This window comes from Crassostrea angulata, chromosome 9 (genome assembly GCF_025612915.1).
Source record: "Crassostrea angulata isolate pt1a10 chromosome 9, ASM2561291v2, whole genome shotgun sequence".
In the NCBI taxonomy this organism is placed as follows: domain Eukaryota; kingdom Metazoa; phylum Mollusca; class Bivalvia; order Ostreida; family Ostreidae; genus Magallana; species Magallana angulata.
The window spans coordinates 21,741,741-21,761,993 of record NC_069119.1 but is presented as its reverse complement, the minus strand read 5'-3'; the positions used below and the strand labels follow the sequence as shown (position 1 = coordinate 21,761,993).

Below are 20,253 nucleotides of genomic sequence, written 5' to 3'. Positions count from 1 at the left end.
TTAAGATTTAGCTAGCTACCTTCATAACCCGAATGAATCACCAAAGAAAGCATTTTATTGTTTATATTAACATCTTTTTTTCAACTATGGAAAGTATAAGTAAAGTTCACTAAATTACTGTTAACGTACATATTATTAAGTAAATTAGCTAAAAGAAAGCCAAATCGTCTCCTGTGAGACTTTGAGTCTGATATCATCATGATTATTTCGTGCAGTCCGTGATTTATTTTAGGTCGCTGTAGGTTTCGACCAGTCGATAAACGGGGCGTGTCAATTTCAGTCCTATTAGTTTCAGCCGCAATCGATATACGGGGCGTGTAGATTTCAGTCTGGCCATTTCTATAGCTATTAATGAACTGTAAGTTTTTGTAAGAAATAGGGAGAATGCTGCATGGTAGATGTAAATATATAGTTATAAATTTTGAAAACTATGTGACATGCTTTTACACTTCTTCTACATGTACATGCTACACTCTTTTCTGTAGCTTGTACAAACACTCAAGTCTTCCAAACTCACTTTGTTTTTTACCGACATGCAGTGCTGGCCAGACGGTGACGTCCACTAGTATGAGGGTTTATAGTCCGAATGCATCACATGTTATTATTCTGAGAAATATTTCCAGAATTTCATACAGCAATTGCTCACGTAAAAATTCATCATAAGCAAACTAAATGCAAAAAGGTAGCTTAAATGATTCGAATTTAATCAGTTAATATTAAATTGATTTGTTTTTAAATATCAAAAAATTAAGTGTATGATTTGGATTTAATTTGCTGCAAATTAAGTACGTGTATACAAGCATCATTAATAATATTCCTCCAAGAGAACATGTAGTTCTACGTGTTAAACACCATTTACAATATGTATTTTCTAATATAAGCAACTCGCACGCTGCTTTTAAAAATTAAATTAAATGTATTTTTTACCTTTCAAAATATTTGTACGTTTTTATTCGTCTGTAATTCAGGTTTTTTTTTTTAACTTTTATTTATTTATTTATTTATTTATTTATTCTGTTCATGTAGATTCTTTAGGATTCGTTTTGTTTCAATGTATTATACATATATTGTCCCCCGCTTTTACTTTAAGTGGGGAATATTAATTTACCTCTGTGCGTTCGTTCGTCTATATGTGCATTTTCGGTTATGATAAATTTTACAGCGAGCTTTAAAATAAAAAAAATCCTGATTAATACTAATTCTTATTTCTAGAATGATAAAGTATACAATCCCCTATCCCTTCTTTTGCGGGAGACAAATAAACGTTCACACCAAGTGGGAGACACAAACATATGTATAAGTCCATTAGGTTTTGTTTCAATTTGATTTCGTTTCGCACTTAAAACATGGCACGTATCAGTAAACTTTATTCGATGAAACATTATTTCTGTTTTACAAGTTGATGGTTTTTGGGGGGTTTCTTTGCAAGATGATCATACTCGATAAAATATCTTTATTGCAACTTTCCAACACATCTGTATCTATCATAAAAGATTGACGTGGATACAAATACAAAATCCCGGTAGACATCACATTCGAAACCTGAAATAAGCTAGCAGGGGCGTTTCGACTGAAAAATCTTATAAATTTTTCATACTGTTGAATGAACATCGTTTGAACCCTGAGGTATTTATAAATATCATGCAATTAAGCAAAATGTGAATGCAGGATATCTTGGGACAGAGTATAGATGTTGTTTTCCAAACTTCCAAGAAATTAATTTTGTTAAGGTGAAAATGATTAATCAAACCGGACCTTTTTAGTTATTTTTGATTTTCACAACATTTCTGCATGGAGTTTCGGACTAGTGGGCCTTCGGACTAATGAACCTTCTGGCTACCGGGCTGACCCTGGCCAGACAGGATTACTCACGGCTCACTTCACATGGCTTGGGTACTTTACCTGTGCACCTGTAAAGTGACACCACTGGCTGTGTATTGTTTACTTTGGCGTTTCAGTGTAAAATTGGGATATTTGAAGCTTTCAATTATTTTATATAAGGCCTTTGCATTACGTACGTTACAGATTTTTGTCAAAACCGGAAGTAATGGTAAAAAGTAAATAGTCAAAAGCATGCAACTGTGATCACAGTAGACAGTACTTGGATGGGTTCTGATATATCCAAACTACATAGCAGTTTTTTGAGGCCAAAATGACAGAAAAACCCGCATGGTTGCTGAAATTTGCACGTAAAGATTCAGATGTTAGGAGGGGGGTTGTTATTGGGAAGACAAAAACGTTTGCGGGAGAAATTAGTCTCCCGCGCGGGAGATTGGTTGGATGCGGGAGGTTTTAGATGGTTGGATGCGGGAGGTTTTAGACTATTAGGCCGTTTTGCGGGAGTTTCCCGCGCAATGCGGTAGGGTTAACAGGTATGCATTTTGAAACAAGGCATTACTTTATATCAGAAAGAATACATGGATATAGAGGAAATCTTTAGAAAATACAAGCTGAAATTTAATACATGTAGAATTAAGGTACACAATTTTAAGGGCATTTCCGGGTTGGATCATTGCAATTTTCAACAATAACAAAATAACGATTGCTATAGTTCACTTATTTCTGTAGCCAGTGCTATAAAGAAGACTAACATCGATCTGGCACAAACAATACATTATTTTATTTGCATACAAGTAAAGGATCCCATGTATATAACGAAAGATTTGACCTGAAGGGGAGATTGATTTCCCCGGAAAAAAACAAACCACTTTTGAGAATCGAAGTTCATTTGATATTTTTGATATATATTGGATTGGATATCACCATTTTGAAATCAGACAATAGAATGCTTTCTTTAAATTTGTTGGTTTACAACATGTTATTATGAAGGCATTGAACACTGCAGACAGAAATCATACATGTTACATGTATCTGGCTTGACAGAATAAGTGTTTGCATTAACCATCAAATAAAAGATTTTTTGTCTGTTTTACTATTCATGAATTTTTCTTTAAAAGTCTATATGAAATGTGTAAATTAATGTATGTTATAAAATCCCCAATAAACATCTCTAACCATAAGTATTGAACATTGAACGGAACAATATTAAATAATGATTAGAATAATCTGATTGAAATTAGATTTTTGCGATATCGAATTTGTCGGAGCGGATCAAAGACCTAATTTTAATTAGATTGTGCGTTTGAATGTAGTTTAAAACAGTTTAAGGATTGTTTATATTCTTACACAAACAATTTTATTTGATCGTTATTCGGGATTTGTCATGAACAACTATCAGTGAGTTCCACGAACAGACAATGTATGTAAAAAAATAGAAAGAAAACATTCACTAGTAATAGATATCTACATCAGGCTTCCTTACCTAATCTGAATGTACACGTAATTGTACTATTATCATGCAGATAACTCATTAAGACTAACGTGTCACTTATCAATCTACTTGACTATGTGTTCAAAACGGAGACTTTGATCAGACGAGAGTGTACCTATTAAAATGAAATAGGAAGATAACATGCAAAGTATTGACTGTGAGAGAGGTCACACATACATACAGTTTTCTCCATAAAGGATATTTTGCTGACACAAAGGCTGGTAATGTTTAGTTGATTTTGCCCATTTCTTTGTTTTAGCAACCATTATGTTTACATTTTGAAACAGTTTTCTCAGAATGTGTCGAAATCGGCTCTAGCAACTGGTTTTTGCTGACAGCTTATCTCTAATACGTACCATGGAGGCATTGAGAAGGAAATACGTGACTATAGATATATACTGTGGAATCATTTAATTTCGTGGGGGCCAATTTTCGTGGAGTGGTTGTGTTTTGTTATTCGTGGGGTTGTAATTTCGTGGATGCGTCCGTTTTCAGTTTTAGTAACGATAACAACTCTTCCTAAATTTGTGTTCTTTGAGGTTGTAAATTCGTGGGAGAGGGCTACCCACGAATACCACGAAAATTAAGCCACCACGAATTCTAATGATTCCACAGTATCAGATAAAACTAAACAAAAGTATAAATGCAACTGCCACGATCTTTTATAGGGATGACTCTCAATAACTACTTGCCAATTGTTTAAACATTTTTGTGTGAAGCTTCCTTAAGATGTAAATAATGTAAATTACGGAGTCATGATTACATATGCAAACCCTTCCCTTGATGCCATAACTCTAGAAATAAGTGCAGTCATATAAAATCGTCTCTACTTCTGAATATTTTAATGGCAAATTTATTATATAAGAGGCTTCTACCAAACTTTTGAGAGAAAACCACGACCCAAGGGTCAGGGGTCTTGGTGTATAGAAGTAAAGTGATCATAGAGCAACTTCGTGTATAGAAGTATAGGGATCATAGAGCAACTTCGTTACAAGGTATAAAGCAAGCAAACTTACTACATGATTATAATGGTGAAGGAGGCGTTTCTCATGAACAAAATTAACAAATTCACCACCTCTTGATAAACTGTGTTGGTGTCTGTTTTGGGGTGTAGGGGGTTTATTCGGCCTTTAAGTGAGTCTTGAATTTTGATTCTGGGCACCTCTTTATCAGAAAATGGGTTCATAGTAAGGATGGACATGTCATTGGAGGCTTCAACCAAAATTAAAAAAAAAAATTACCCTTTGCTGGGGGGGGGGGGGGGTCTTTTAGTTATTCTGTGGAATCATTAGAATTCGCGGTGGATCAAATTTCGTGGTATTTGTAGGTAGCACTCCCCAGAGAATTTACAACCTTGAGAAAATAAATATTGAAACAGGTCAGTTTTATTACTGAAACTGAAAACCGACACATCCACAAAATTACTAGTACATCTCCACAAAAATGAGCAAAAGCAAAAAACACAATCACGGAAATTAGCCCCCATGAATTCAAATGATTCCACAGGACATGTATTTATAGTTCAAATATTCGTACCAAGTAAAAAATACTTAAAACTACTTTTCTTCTAGACTAAGTTGTCATGGTGGATTCAGAAAGGAAGCCGATCTTGGGAATAAGCAAACAAAACTCATTCTACAGCCACAGCAATGGAGGATTCGACGATGATGTTGATGGTACACAAGCTTATCTTTTAAAAAGATTGGTGAGCTAGCGCTGTAGCCATCATAAAACACAGAAGCAGATTTCTAAAACATGGGTTTATATTTCTGAATCGATTAATTAAATAGTGGTGTATTGGAATTGTACTGGAGAGGGGTCTCAATTTAGAAATGTGAATCTAGAGGCATGGCATACACAATGTAGCTCATTGACTGTGCCTCAATCATTATGTATCTACTGTAATTTCAATTTCGAAGTGAAAATTTTCAAGAACCATTGGTACTGTTTTGTAGCAATCGTTTCTTCTCGGGCCTTTCCGTCAAGCTCGGAAAACATATCCGAAGTTGTTTTCCGAGCTTGAAGAAATTTAAGATAAAGCTAGCTATTTATTAGAATATTGAAAATAACTTTGCATTATAAGACATAAGCTACTAGCTGTTACTTTTTGACATGTACAATACAACACAAAACTTCATGTGAAAATGATAAAACGAAATTCAAATGGTACAGTTTATCTACAGTAGTACAGTATTCCCAGAACCCCCCACTATGGAGTCGAGCATGCGTATTCTAGTGAAAAAGACTAACGTAGTTGCTAGCGCTCTAGAGCGCTAGCAATTAAAAAAAAATTAATTTAGCAACTGTATTTCTGAAATGAAAAGAACACAACAAAAGATAAAAATGTATGAATTCCTTTGGTAATAAAGCCGTCATCCCTTCACTGTGTACGGATTGATAATTTAGAATGTGTTCATAATTGCTTTAAACAAATATAAACTTATCTAATATGTGTATTCATTTGTCGACAGCTTACTAATAATATTAATTTGATACAAAAATATTGTAAAACACCTTTCTAAATTATGTTTGCTTTTAAATTATGACCCCACCTAAATTAGCAAAGCCGTTGTTATGCATTTTTTAAAGAGAAATTTATTTTCCAGAAATCTGTCAGCTTCTTAAAAAATATGTACTAGTTTACTAGATCTTAGCCTTAAACACTTTGTCTTTCGTTTTGTTATACAACTAAAAATAAACCCATATAACGTCAGAGTTCAAATACCTGTATCGGTAAGAATGTTATCAGTTTTTAAGTATAGAAAACGCCAAGTGTAACTTACTCTTGTCTACAATGGCAGTCGTGAAGCAAGGTACAGTTCTCGTTCCCTTTATTTGTAAGGCATGTTGAATATGGTCACCGTTTCTGTCACTTTGCCGTGATTATGCTAATATACAATATGTATATAATAGTGTTGTGTTTAGCATGTAATATGCCTATACAGTAGTCAGGGTTTGATATATATATAGTGCACTCGCCTGCGGATCGTGCACTGTTGCTGACTATTGAATATATATTGATATCTGTGTAGCGCATTTGACTGTTGTATTGAAGCTTATAACAATCTCAAGAAAAACAAGGTGAATTTTCGGAACATTTGATTAAACATGCATTAAGGCAACAATAACAGTAGTTCTAACGATTATATGTTGGAATATAACAGTTACTTTCTATAATGTTGAATGATTATGATTGTTGATGGTGATGTTGAATCCAGAGAAAATAGAGATTTTGGTTGTGGATCTCCAGAATGGAATACATCCCGGGGTAAATCCCCGTACACACTTGATTGGACCTGGATAACTAATATTATTTTCTTTGTCGTTTATAACCCGAGATCTTATTGGTTAACAAGCCGGGTGTAAATTTCCGTACCACTTGCTGAAACAGGGTGTAAATAAAATGTGATGAAAATGCACTTCTTTTTTACATCTTTGGTCAAAATAATGTAACGTTTAATAGAAGTCAATGAATAAAGAATTTGTCAAAATCCCTATTTCTTCATATTTTAGCCAGTGGTATGAAGAAATGATTTTCAGCACAATTTCAAATGATTTTGTAATTTTTGGTTCTTTGTATCAAACTTACTAAACTGAAAAAAAAAACAATATAATTTTAAAAATTGTATATCAAAGGAAAAAAATTCGTTATTCAAGTCCAACCAAGCGTTTACGGGGATTTACCCCGGGTTATATTCTATACATCCTTCGGCTTGCGGCCTCAGGGTGTATGGAAGATTTTTTAAAGATGACATGTAAGAGTTAACAAACATACAGCTTTTCTTTTAACAAAACCAAAAGAATAATTATTTTTTTCATTTTTCAATATCTTTATTCATAAAGCAAACATTATGCTTGCAAAACCAAAGATAAATAAGATATTGTCATGTTCTGATATTTAATCGTTTTGCCAAATTGTAATTATATTCAAATTTATCGAACTTTGTGCTAACTGTAACAAAAATTTTCTTATACATTTAACGCTTTTATAAATTCTAAATACTTACTACGAGTGGTTTGGTTTTTTTTTTTTTTACCGGAGATGATAATCTTTGAACTGAATCTTTTTGCAGCCATGAGGCTCCCAAGAGCCAGTGTTTATTCCCAGAGAGCGTATTAGATTCATACATATACATAAGAGCTGATTATCACTGCGCCATGTGCTCTGATCATATTATATTCTCTAGTTTTTTTGTAATTGTTGCTGCAAATTTAACTAGACCCTGAACTTGGATCCAAAGGCGGCGGATTGGAAAAATCAGTAGCTGAAGATTTGGATCCAGTTACTTTGACATGGAAAGATGTTAATGTTTACGCAATGCCAAAGAAAGGATGCTGTAACAGAGGTCAAAAACTTGAGTCACCGAAACAAATATTATCAAATGGTATGAAAGTTTAGTTATAGTTGTGTTTTTAACTTAATTTGTCTAATTGATAATAAGTATATATGGATTTTATCAACAATTATCTTTCGCAAATTTAGATTGACATTAATTCTTAAAATTCACCAATAAATTATTTAATCCAAAATAAATCAACACTGCTCTAAGATGCTTTAGTGTTTGGAACAAATGAAACGAAGGTCGAGTTAGGTCTTTTTATGTGTTCAGTAAGTGGTGGGATGAAAATGAGGTGTCTGTCTTTTCATGGCATGGTGGATGGAGATAAAATGAGATGCAATGAGATACAATGTGCTCGGAATCATCATTTATATGTTTATTGTTTCAGTCAGTGGTATGATCAAACCAGGAAAGCTTATGGCCGTGATGGGGGCCAGGTAGGAGATCGTTGTATTCTATCAATTTTCACTGACGAAGTCACTGTTTATTGAATGATTAATATCAACGATGTTAAATAAAAACTGCCATTATATTTGTACAAATAAGGAAACGGGAGAATAATTAAATGCAATTCCACAAATTTCTTCAAAGCGGAGCAGGAAAATCGACAATGCTGAATGTTTTGACCTTCCGAAATAGAGGATCCCTCATCATACAAGGAGACATCCGTATCAATGGTGTAGTGGTCGACAAAACAAAGATAGCCAATATATCAGCCTATGTCCAGCAGGACGATCTATTTATAGGATCATTGACAGTCAGAGAACACCTAACATTCAGGGTACACGTATACATTAAACGACAGTAGAGTTTTACACTTTGCCAGATAATTATTCCATGCAGTGCAAAAGTGACTTTTTTTGTACAAAAGTCAATGGCGCAGTTTAAAAAAATATCAAATGCGAATTAGAAGTTACGCTCTGGAAACTTAACAACTAAGCATGGCCAATGTCCTTTGAAAAACAGCGTTTACCACTTACTAAATGCATTCTATATTTTATTGCAAATGATTATGACTTTAGGCTTTACTACGTATGGATAAAAGGAAAAGTCGGGAACAACGACTGCAGAAAGTTGAAGATGTAATCTATGAGGTATGTTTCTTGTTCTCTAAAAAATTGATAAATCATATAGAGCCAATCATGATTTTTATCTAAGAAAATATTTAAATTTGTGTACACAAAACAGAAGTTATTGTAAAAATATAATTTTTATTAAAATTATGAAACATTAAGCTTAATGAGAAACAAAAAGTAAGCAATATGAGAATATATTCTTTATTTGTCAATTAACAAAATTAAAGGATTGTGCTTCTCTTTATGATGAAAAGCTGGGCTTGAAGAAATGTGCCGACACTGTCATTGGAATTCCCGGTCGACTTAGAGGGATCTCTGGAGGAGAGATGAAGCGCTTGTCATTTGCGTCAGATGTGAGTTACTAGCTTTTGTTCTTTTTTATATGATTTTCTGAAGCGTATAAGTCTTCAACGCCAAAAGCATTTATTATTTAGACTAGACTAGGCCCCTATACAAAATTGAATGATTTTTTTCTCGTAAGATTTAGGCTACATGTACACACCGTGACAGTTCTGTTTTAATATAATAATCGTTAAGGTGAATTTACCAACTTAAAAAGCACTTACATAATAAATGAATAACGTTAGAAAATTACTGTAAGTAAACATGAGTCCGTAATATTTGACAATGATTATTTTGTAATAGCTAAGGTGTTTGTTTCTAAGCTAATTTTTATGGAAAAAGTTAAGTGTCATCACACAAACCAATTTCATTACAGCTTCTAACCAACCCTCCTTTAATGTTTTGTGACGAAGCCACGTCCGGTTTAGACTCATTTATGGCATACAGCGTCATCCAATCTCTGAAGGCATTGGTCCAAAAAGGCAGGACCATTATCTGCACAATACATCAGCCACCCTCTGAGGTCTTTGAATTGTTTGACGAGTTAGTATTTAAACTTAATCTCAGGGTGTACTCAGTACAGAATGACTTATCATCCACGGTGAGACAGAACAATTAATATCGAATTTATATTCTTACATTCTAGGGTTTTTCTTTTGGCAGAAGGTCGTGTTGCATTTTCTGGTCCGATTCCTGATGCTCTTGAATTCTTTAAAAGGTGTGTTATCATTAAATTTTTTTATTTTTTTTTTATATATAAAATAGTTTAAGTACATACGAAGTATCAAAATATGCATGCACATACGTTTGTCAAACTAAAGCTAATAGCCCTAAGGTTCCTGATATTCTCTAGCAATGGACACCCTAGCCCTGTCAACTACAACCCGGCTGATCACTTTATTTTGACATTGGCAATCGTACCAGGAAAGGAAAAAGATTGTAAAGCAAAGGTCAAGGTAACTACGGTGTAGATTTTACAAAATTATTCTATTATGAATAAAGCATGAAACCTTTGTAATTTTTAAAAGCTCTTATATTTACAGTTTACTTTAGTTTTAATTTATCATTACAGGACATATGCGATGTTTATGAGGCATCGCAACCATATTTACAAATGAAGGAAGAGATAAAAACTGGTAGTGCTCAGGTGTCTCAAAGTTTTGTAAGTTAATTATTTCACTCTAGCAATCCTTAAAAAACCTATATAGGGTGTTTTTTTTTCTTCCTTCGTTTATATTGCTGATCATGCATAGAGATAAGTATTTCTTTAGCATTTTTGAGAGGTAGTATTTTTTTTCAAGATATAACAATTTCTTTATTTGTAGGTAGAAAACACATTAAATAATACTTCAAGGTAAGTAGTTTTAATATAGATAGATCCATAATGAATCTGGTCCTTTTTTCATTTTCATTTAACAACACGGTTATTTCTAAAATACATATTACTGTGGAATCATTAATTTACGTGGGGGCCAATTTTCGTGGATTGCTTAAATTTTACAGCTTTGTGGGGACGTAATTTCGTATATTATCTCAAACCTACAGAGGAAATATGACTTTATTACCCTAATTTATTAATTCGTGGAGGATTTTAATTCGTTGATGAGAGGTACCCACGAATTCCACGAAAATTGAGCCACCATGAAATCTAATGATTCTACAGTATATCTATGATTATGCAATTTCAATGGTCTGTGCAACGTTCACATACATATAGATCATAACAATTAAACTGTTATGATCTATATGTATGTGAAAGCCCAAAATGAACTGAATTTGTTTTAAAAATTAGATAGATTATTATGCTGCAGTAAAACATTTACAACAATTGCATGCATGTCCCTCTTTTATAGGTACGGGGCATCTCTCCTTCAGCAAGTGAAGTCTGTGTTTTGGAGAAGTTGGATTACAAGTATAAGAGATCCTCTTATTGTCCGGATCAAGTTTGTCCAAACGATAGTAAGATTAAATATAACAAAGAAAAACATCTCTCCATTGTGGAGCATTTATCCTTCATGACGTAGATAAAGAATAAAAATTAAATATTTACTTTCTATAAATTGATTTGATTCTTAATTGTAAATTAGCCAACACAGCATACGTCCTTGTAAGAGACAGTGAAAAACAAATTAAGATAGCGTAGTGTTTTTAAAAAGGGTACAATTAAGTTATATGTTATCCACAGTGATAAGGCAAAGTTTTATGTTATGCACAGTGATAAGGCAAAGTTATATGTTTTGCACAGTGATAAGGCAAAGTTATATGTTATCCACAGTGATAAGTTATATGTTATCCACAGTGATAAGTTATATGTTATCCACAGTGATAAGTTATATGTTATCCACAGTGATAAGTTATATGTTATCTACAATGATAAGTTATAAGTTATCCACAGTGATAAGGCAAAGTTGCTTTACATGTCGATTGAGGAAAAATGCCTGTAAGGCTTTTTATGCAATCTTAATGAGAGGTGAAATATGGCCATATAGGCATTTTCCATACAATTTACATTACAGTTTTTCTCAGTAATCTTGGGTTTGATCTACCTGAAGACGGACGACGAATATTCACAAGAGGACATAATGAATATCAATGGAGCTATATTTGTCATCATTACAAATCTCAGTTTCACCAACATTTTTTCCGTTCTTAACGTAAGTCCATTGAAGATCATATGCAGAATTTTAACATTTGGATTATTTACGTATCATATCTAAAGGACGTATATTCCAGTTAATTGAATACTACTACATGTAACTCATTTAATTTTTTCTTGGTGAAAAACTGGGGGGGGGGGGGGGGGGGGGGGTAGTGGCAAATACGTCAACTCAAAGTTTTGAACTTGCTGTTTATAACGCATATGTAAGAAAAAACATATAAAACAAGTTTTGACGTTGCACATGTTTTTAATAAAATAATAAATATCATTTTAAATGGATGATAAATATAAATGTTTTTACAATCTTTCAAGGAAATTTAGTACAAACTACATTCAAATATATGAGAGAATCATATTCAGATAAGATTCAAATGATTTTTAAATATTGCAAATAATTATACGAATTTTGTAAATAGAACTGATCAAAACAAAGGTTATTTTGTTTCAAATTAACAAAACAGGTATTAAAAACTTAGTTGCAAACGAATAATTGAACCTAAAACATACTACCGCAAAGGAACTAGTAACCGTATGAAATTATATATATATATATATATATATATATATATATATATATATATATATATATATATATATATATATATATATATATATATACAAAATTGCATATATATATATATATATATATATATATATATATATATACAAAATTGCATATATATATATATATATATATATATATATAATATATATATATATATATATATATATATATATATATATATATATATATATATGCAATTTTGTTTTTTATATTTCAATTTGGGTTGAACCTAGTTTAGATTGTTCGTATTTAGATTTAAATATAATCAGCAATATGTCTTAGGACATCTTTTTAATTTCATGTATAGTGTTTATCCGCCTTTATTAGTTAGGGATTTTTATTACTGAGCTTTTTCAATGCTTAAAAAAAATACAAAAATTAAATACATGTAACTAAATTAACTTAAATCACATAGACAAATGGTAAATTTAAAACTCAAATATGTTTTTTGTGCAGCCAAGACAAGTTTTTATTCTGTTCAGAATTTTTTTTCTTCAATTTTTTATATTACAAAATAACAAAAGATAATTTAGAAGTAAAACTGAGATCAAATAAATGTGGTTTAAAGAACAAAATAAATAATCATTTTATTGACTTCATTGATTATTAGGTCATATTACTAAAAAGATCTAGATTCAAGCTACATGTACAATATTTACATCTACTGAATATGATTCCCTCTATTTCCTACGGAAATTTATAGTTAATTCATAGCTCTATAAAAACAGCCAGACTAAAATCTACAAGCCCCGTTTATCGAAACCTACAGCGACCTAGGAAAAATCACGGACTGCACAAAATAATCATAATGATGTCAGACTCAAATTCCCATAGGAAACGATTTTGCTGTTTCTTTTAGCTAACGTACATATAATTTCAGTACATTAGCAGTAATTAAGTGGATTTTACTTACCCTTTACAATCCATTTATTTATTTGTTACATGTAAAAGAAAGATGGAAATATAACAATAACATGATTTCTTTGATGATTTATGCAGGTAATGAAGGTAGCGATCATTGCAGAAAAAAAATTACACAACTCGTTAACGCGGGTTATTTTTCTTTTGTTTAAATGTACTTGAAAAGACACTCTCCGCTCAATATTTTGAATTTAGTTGCTACTAATTTAAGAAGGCATACGAATGTTATGCGACGTTCTTGTAAATTTAGCTACATTGGTAGCATTATAATTTATAATTTTACTTGTTAGGTGTTTCCATTGGAGATCCCCATTTTTCTAAGAGAGTACGGGTCTGGACTTTACGGAGTCGGGGTTTACTACTTAAGCAAAACTCTGGTTGAGGTATGTTGCGTATAAAACATAAATCAAATTTAATCGGACATCTTTTGCTTTCGATGATACTTTATTTCGTGTATATTTAGAGCAATGTATCAGAATTTCCTGCAATATTTATATCAGCGAATATCTACAACTTTTATAAAAATTCTCCCAGTGGTTTAAAAGGATGCGCCAAAAACACAAGATCAGAATGATGCTTAAAAATATCATGATTTCTGAGTCAAAAGGGGTCAAAGGAAGAAAAAAAGAATCGTGATTTGTTTTAAGAATGCACATGAACTTAAAATGAACAAAATTATGTTCAGTGGTTTGGGTGGGGGTTGGAGGGGGGCTGATCTTGAAAAAACGTTCAGCAAAAGATCAATTCCCATTTAAAAAATATGCTCAGCTTGGGTTCCTTTTGAAGAAAGAATCTATGAGCTAGTTTAACCACCAAGTTTTACAATAAATAATCACTGTTGTTTTGTTTCAGATTCCGTTCCTCATTTTGATTCCTGTCATATTTATGTCAATTCTTTATTGGATGAGTGGTAAGTATATGTGAATTTTGAGTTTAAAATTTTCAATTAGTTGCTTATTGACTTCAAATTGACATGCAAACAGAACTATTACAGTAGTGAAATGTGTAACTTGATTTAGCGATTATTAAAATTCATATTTGTTTTCGTGCAGTAGATGAAAATGTAGTATATCATCACACTTAGATTTGTCATATATGAAGTATATTATTTATATAAAATTTGCTAATTCATATAGTTGTATTTTGACGAAAAGGATAATGAAATGAACAAGTTATTTAGAATGCAATATATTTAGGTTTGGTTCATGACGCAAACTCTTTCTTAACCGCCACCGGCATTGCAGTTCTTATTGGAAACACTGCTGCTTCCTTTGGTATGAACATGATTATGTCTTCTTCTGATTTATCAACTTTAAAACCCTTGAAGCAACATAAGTATGACAATTGATTTTTTAATTGATATACTTCCTATTCTTACATGTATCATGATTTGAATGAAAAGTAAAAATATTTACTATTTTATGGAATTGTTCCAGCGACAGAAAAATCAAAAAGACTTACGCTGTATCAATAGGCTACGCATGCACTACTTTCATGTGACGTCTTTTTAACATATGTAGCTATTGTAATATTGTATTAGAAAAGTCACTAATTAAAATATTTTTGTCTTGTTTTCAAGACAAAGATCACGTTAAACAAAAATTAATTCAAAGTAAACATGTACCACGATACATGATAGAATATGATTTTAGTCGAATTTCTTTGGTTGAAAGTGGTTCAAATATTCCAATATCCAACTATTATTGCACACTATTTTTCTATATATCTCATATATCAATGATGTCGTGTAAGATATGTCAGATCTATTAACATGGTTATTGTGATATTTGCGTTTTTTGAATGTTTTAATTAAGAAAATTATGTACAATATTGATAATGTTTGAAGTTTGCAAAAGCGCTATATTGTGAGGTTTTTGTTAAGTATGTATCTCTTTTTTAAATGTGTGTTTTAAGGTTATTTGGTCTCAGCAGCTGTTCCATCTGTAACAGCGGCCCTTGCCATAGCCCCTGCTCTAATGATTCCATTTCTTTTGTTTGGAGGATTTTTCCTTAACAATGGGTTGGTAATGTTTAGATGATTATACTAGTAGTATGTCTTGAATTCAAATAGTCTAATACAATTTGACAAGCATTATTTTATCAATATGTCTGTATTGAAAACAGAATTTGACATATTTTATTGCGCATGTACTTCGACATATACTTTCTTATTCTTATGGTGTGATTTAAAAAAAAACCTAACAGCTAATCAAATTGATTTGGTTTTAAAAAACAAGGTTTAGATAAAAATAATTGAAATTTTGTTCACAAGTATGCATCAATATTCAATTCAACAACTGTTTTTTTATGAATAGATCAACACCTGATTACCTTATATGGTTGAAGTATCTCTCATGGTTTTCGTATGGGAATGAGATGTTAGTTGTGAACCAGTGGGAGGACGTCAAAAATATAAGTACGTATAATATTAAACATTAAGTTGTGCCACTACCACTTAAAGTTCGTTCCTTAGGTTTTGGGTAGCCATATTAATTCTTGTACTATATTTATATTTTACAATGCCAGATGAACTATATTGAATTACATTGTTTTTAAAAAAAACTACATTTTTACAGAGTTTAGTAAGGGACTATATTTTGTGGCGAGAGGTTTTCAAGTAGGAAATGAACATGTTTCATAACTCACTAGTTTAAGAGTACTATTACTTTAGCTTCCTAATTTTCAGCGCAGACCAAACTTCTAGATAGTTTGTGTTTTATGATTTATCTCATACGTGTGATGTAAATTACCCGTGTGATAAACCTTTGCTATATCACACGGGTGATGCTATATCAAATACTTCTGGTCCGAACTATTTTTGACACAGCCCCTCGCTTCAACGCTTCAGTGACCTATTTTCGAAGATTTGCTAGTACTTTCAACATAACTATATCGACTACAAAAATTGGTATAAAATGGATTTTGTCAAAGACTTAAATTACAAATATGAAGGAAAACACAGAACTGCGTAGCATAGGCGTCGGAACCTGGGCTATGGGAAGGGGGGATTAGCCCCACCCCCGCTTTTTTTTTTGCAAAGTTAATATACATAACCGTAAGCAAAAGACTTGCTTGTTCTTTTTCTTGTTTGTCAAGATTTTTGATAAGTTGAGCCCCCTTCAAACTTACAATTTGCTTTGTGTAGTTTACAAACTGCAAATTTATATGTTAACTTTATCAAAGAGTTCATCCTGGCGACGCAATGAAAACAGAGCGTACTGGTTGTGTTTATGTACAATAACTTACCGAAATAATGTTTCATAAGACTTTGATTCCATCACCAGTAAGCATCATTATTCACTATTTTCAATCTCGAATCATTAGGCTTGTGTTTGTGATATAAAACATAACGCATCAACAACTGTTCCTCGTTCGAGTCAATTCAAACTAATGAGCATTCGCAACTTTGTGTATGTCAATAAACTTGATCATTCATGTCTTTTGATCAGTTTTTCCATTTAATCAAATGAGTAAGGTCTAGAAAAAATTATTTAGAGCTAAAAAAATATTTCAAGGTTTATTTCAGTAAAACTTTACATCAAAACAGTTAGATTTATCTCTGAAATGACGTACTAAATTGTATTGCGCAAGGTCACAATAACCGCATAACACAACGTTGCATCATCGTTTTTAATCTTTGAAAAAAAAATCAATTCGGGTCATATATTTAAATCAAATAAAATAAATCAAATTGTATGAAATAACAGGCACGTATCATCGTTTTTGAAAGTGGGGGGGGGGGTCAGACTCATCTAAAAAATCTTGACAAGCAAAAAAAACAAAACAAAAAAAATAAGGGAAATAACAATTTCCCAAAATCTCCAAAATCCTTATCCGTGGGAGGGGGGGGGGGGGGGCTGGCGTAGTATATGACTTCAATTTCAATCCTAATTTCCTTGTTAAATTTTTCATATCAATTTTTTACATCCTCCAAAAAAAAGTGGGGGGGGGGGGGGGGGGGGGGCAACTCCATGGTAATTCAATTTTTAAAAAATTAGTTGCTGCGAGAAAAAGTGAGGGGGGAGCAATCCCCCCCTGCCCCCCCCCCCCCCCCGCGATGCTACGTGCCTGAATAAATATAACATCTATAATTGTGTGATTTTATATTTGCTTTATCCAACTCGTTAAAATGATTATATGTTCGCCCGACAAGCCTCGCGTATACATCATCTGAATTTGTTGGGTAAAGCAAATATAGAATCACACAATATAGATATCCTCTATATATCCATGATGATCTAACAAACACAATTAAACAATATTTTGATATTTCTATCGATATAGTTTGGCATATTTAGCTTATATTTCATAGGAGTAAAGAAAAAATTAACACTACCCGGTAATTTTGGCCTAAAATTAGCTTATTTCATGCTATATCTCAAATTTTTGAGATGTGACTCCTACTTGTTTTGGTTTTAAATGAGACACTAATTATATAATAATGAATGTAGATCGTATTTTTGAAACATTTAGTGTACTCACATACAGGTTACATGTATACACTGTAGTATTGCACACTCGGTTCTCTTTTAGTGTCGGGCTTAACTAAAACAGCGTTCTGTTTGATCATGAACATCTACCTCGTTACATGTAACCTTAATGGTTGTACTGAAAATAAAGTTTATTGATTTGAAATTAGACCATATAGTTGATTTAATACATTATATACATTTGTGAAACTTGGTTATGTGCTAAGTTTACTTAGGTGGAAATATATTGTAATAGAATAAATTTAAAAGAAAATTATGTATAGTCTGTCCCAAGATATGTATTCAGCACATTTGGAAGATGTTTAATATAAATACACGTACCTTTGAAAGAAGTGCAATTTAAATCGATGAAAGGAAAAATATCCAAGATATCTTCATTGAATCGTTATAAATATTCACTCGGAAAAATTACAGGAACGAAAACAGAGTTGGTACGGAGATTTAAAATTGGAAATGTTGACATCTTTTCTCCATTCGGAAAGTCACTCGGAATACCTCACACAATTGTTCAACGTTATCATCAACGGTAGTGTTCAGTGCAAAAAACCCGTAGACTTATTTTATTAATAAGCCGTGTACTGAAACCTGTAAAGCTATACTGAGCGTTTCAAAGGAGAATTCTTGGAATTTTTTCATTCATTTGTATGAACATCGTTTAAATCCTGAGGTATTTTTGACTATCGAATAATTAAGCAAAACTTTGAGAAGATCTTGGGACAGACAGACTTTCATTGACATTGCTTACTTTAATTTTCCCTTTCGTTCCTACCTATATATACCCATCTAACTAATTGTAGATTGTACCTCCAGTACACAATGTATTCCTGATGGCAATTCGGTGATAAAGAACCTCAGTTTTGACAAGGTTGTGTATTTCTTCAGATGGTAACATCGTGCTAATCTCTCTCTCTCTCTCTCTCTCTCTCTCTCTCTCTCTCACACACACACACACACACACACATAAGTGCTTTAAATTTTGAAATGTTTTACAAATGTCTTTTTTCTATTGTAGGATAACTTTTATCTTGACCTAGGTTTGTTGTTTGCCCTTTTCCTTGGATTTAGACTTATATCCTTTATCACACTGTATGCGAGAGCAAGGCGATCGTCCTCTTAAGAGATTATGTCCATGTGCCTGGGAACAATAGTTTCATAATCGGATTCCTTTAAAGGGATACATGTATTATTTTAACGTTTAAGAAAGAACTTGAACATTTTGTGAATTATAAATTGAACTTCAATTTTCAAGCTAGTGAAGAATCAACTAGATTACCTATGTTATCGATCAGCTATAATTTGAACCGTTATCGATATTGTTAAAGTTGATTACAAGCTGTTTGAGTATGTATCATTAACTTAAATATTCATTTTGTATGTTGAACAACATTTTAAAGACTTCTGCCTGTTTTGTGAATTCTATTGATATGATCATTCGAGTTTTCATCTTTTCTTTTATTTTACAGTGATTTCATATGCTAGTATCTATTTCATATGTTTGATAACTAAGAATATATATCAACTAAAACAACTTTATTAAAGGTAGCTGCAGGTCTTGTAGTTCCCGGTCCGAAAACATTCGGATGGACGACCTGGGAGCTACAGTGCCCCCATAGGAAAAAAAATGCAATTTACGGCGCATAAAAACTTGCGCTAGTTTTGGGCTGATTAATTTAATTTCCGAACACATTCTATAAAAATATTTGATTCCAAAAAATTCCCTGGACATTTTACTACAGACATCATCACTTTTCTTTTCTTGCCTCTGATTTTAACCAGCCCCGTAATGGGAAATGGTGCAGTTTGTTTACATTAATTTTAAAAATGGCGACTCTCGAGCTCGATGTGAATTTAACATCCGAGGTCGGCAGTGTGTTTAAGACAAAGTTTGAGGCAAGTAAAGTACCGATTTCAGCAGTAAATTGAATGAAGAAATTAAAGGTACTAATTTTATCCAAATAATATTTTCGAAAATAGGGTTAATCTGTCCAAAACTGTCGTAAATTTTTGTGCACCGTAAATTGCAAGGAGGCCTAAATTTTGGGTCTTACTTTACATGTTTAGTCTAGTCCGAGGTCTTGCACCGAAACTTAGGCGGGCGTATTTTGCATTTCATAAAGCGGCGTAACTAGAGGCGTAAACTTTTTACTATATCTTTAGCATAAGTCCCTGACACGGCAGCACTGCACGTGCATAAAATTGTTTCTATTAATACACTGTTATGTATAGGTTTATATAGCATGTGAAAATATGTTCAATTTTAGAGGAATTGGCAATTGTAATAATTTTACTTTAAAATATTTAAGATTTGATAAATTCTTGTTTCACACGAAGGTTAAAATTTTAAAATAATAATACCTTTTCTTTCAACAGTTTACCGGACAAAAAAACCCACATAATATCAAAATTAAATGATATAACGTTAAATAGATAAAACATTAAACGGAAACCAAAAAAAAATGGTGAATTGATTTTCTGGAATACCAGCGCAAGGAGTATTATTTAGTGTCAAAAACACATGGACATTTTAAA

At 32.3% G+C, this 20,253-nt stretch overlaps 1 protein-coding gene across 3 annotated transcripts; it reads left to right on the top strand.

The window, feature by feature from the left end:
- The first annotated feature begins 3,416 nt into the window (after positions 1–3,416).
- Positions 3,417–19,155, top strand: LOC128164221 (protein white-like). Of its 3 annotated transcripts, none has more exons than XM_052827976.1 (21): positions 3,417–3,552; positions 4,903–5,007; positions 7,552–7,716; positions 8,060–8,108; positions 8,263–8,452; positions 8,694–8,765; positions 9,002–9,100; positions 9,466–9,632; positions 9,736–9,807; positions 9,943–10,045; positions 10,162–10,251; positions 10,415–10,443; positions 10,943–11,048; positions 11,606–11,743; positions 13,525–13,617; positions 14,087–14,144; positions 14,431–14,508; positions 15,149–15,254; positions 15,550–15,650; positions 18,522–18,589; positions 18,737–19,155. In XM_052827976.1, exons 2-21 carry the CDS (start codon positions 4,914–4,916, stop codon positions 18,839–18,841), a joined length of 1,983 nt encoding a protein of 660 aa, XP_052683936.1. In that variant the 5' UTR covers positions 3,417–3,552; positions 4,903–4,913; the 3' UTR covers positions 18,842–19,155. The 3 variants fall into 3 exon arrangements, with proteins under 3 accessions (XP_052683936.1, XP_052683937.1, XP_052683938.1); XM_052827977.1 differs by lacking the exon at positions 3,417–3,552 and adding an exon at positions 3,590–3,712; XM_052827978.1 differs by lacking the exons at positions 3,417–3,552; positions 4,903–5,007 and adding an exon at positions 6,084–6,144.
- Positions 19,156–20,253: the final 1,098 nt, after the last annotated feature.

What these genes read in the sequence shown, in the direction of transcription:
- LOC128164221 (XM_052827976.1), top strand. Translation starts at nt 4,914, where the DNA reads ATGGTGGATTCAGAAAGGAAGCCGATCTTGGGAATAAGCAAACAAAAC. An exon ending in ACATTAAATAATACTTCAAG is followed by an intron (nt 10,444 to 10,942) that starts GTAAGTAGTTTT and finishes CCTCTTTTATAG; the next exon opens with GTACGGGGCATCTCTCCTTC. An exon ending in ACATTTTTTCCGTTCTTAAC is followed by an intron (nt 11,744 to 13,524) that starts GTAAGTCCATTG and finishes TTTACTTGTTAG; the next exon opens with GTGTTTCCATTGGAGATCCC.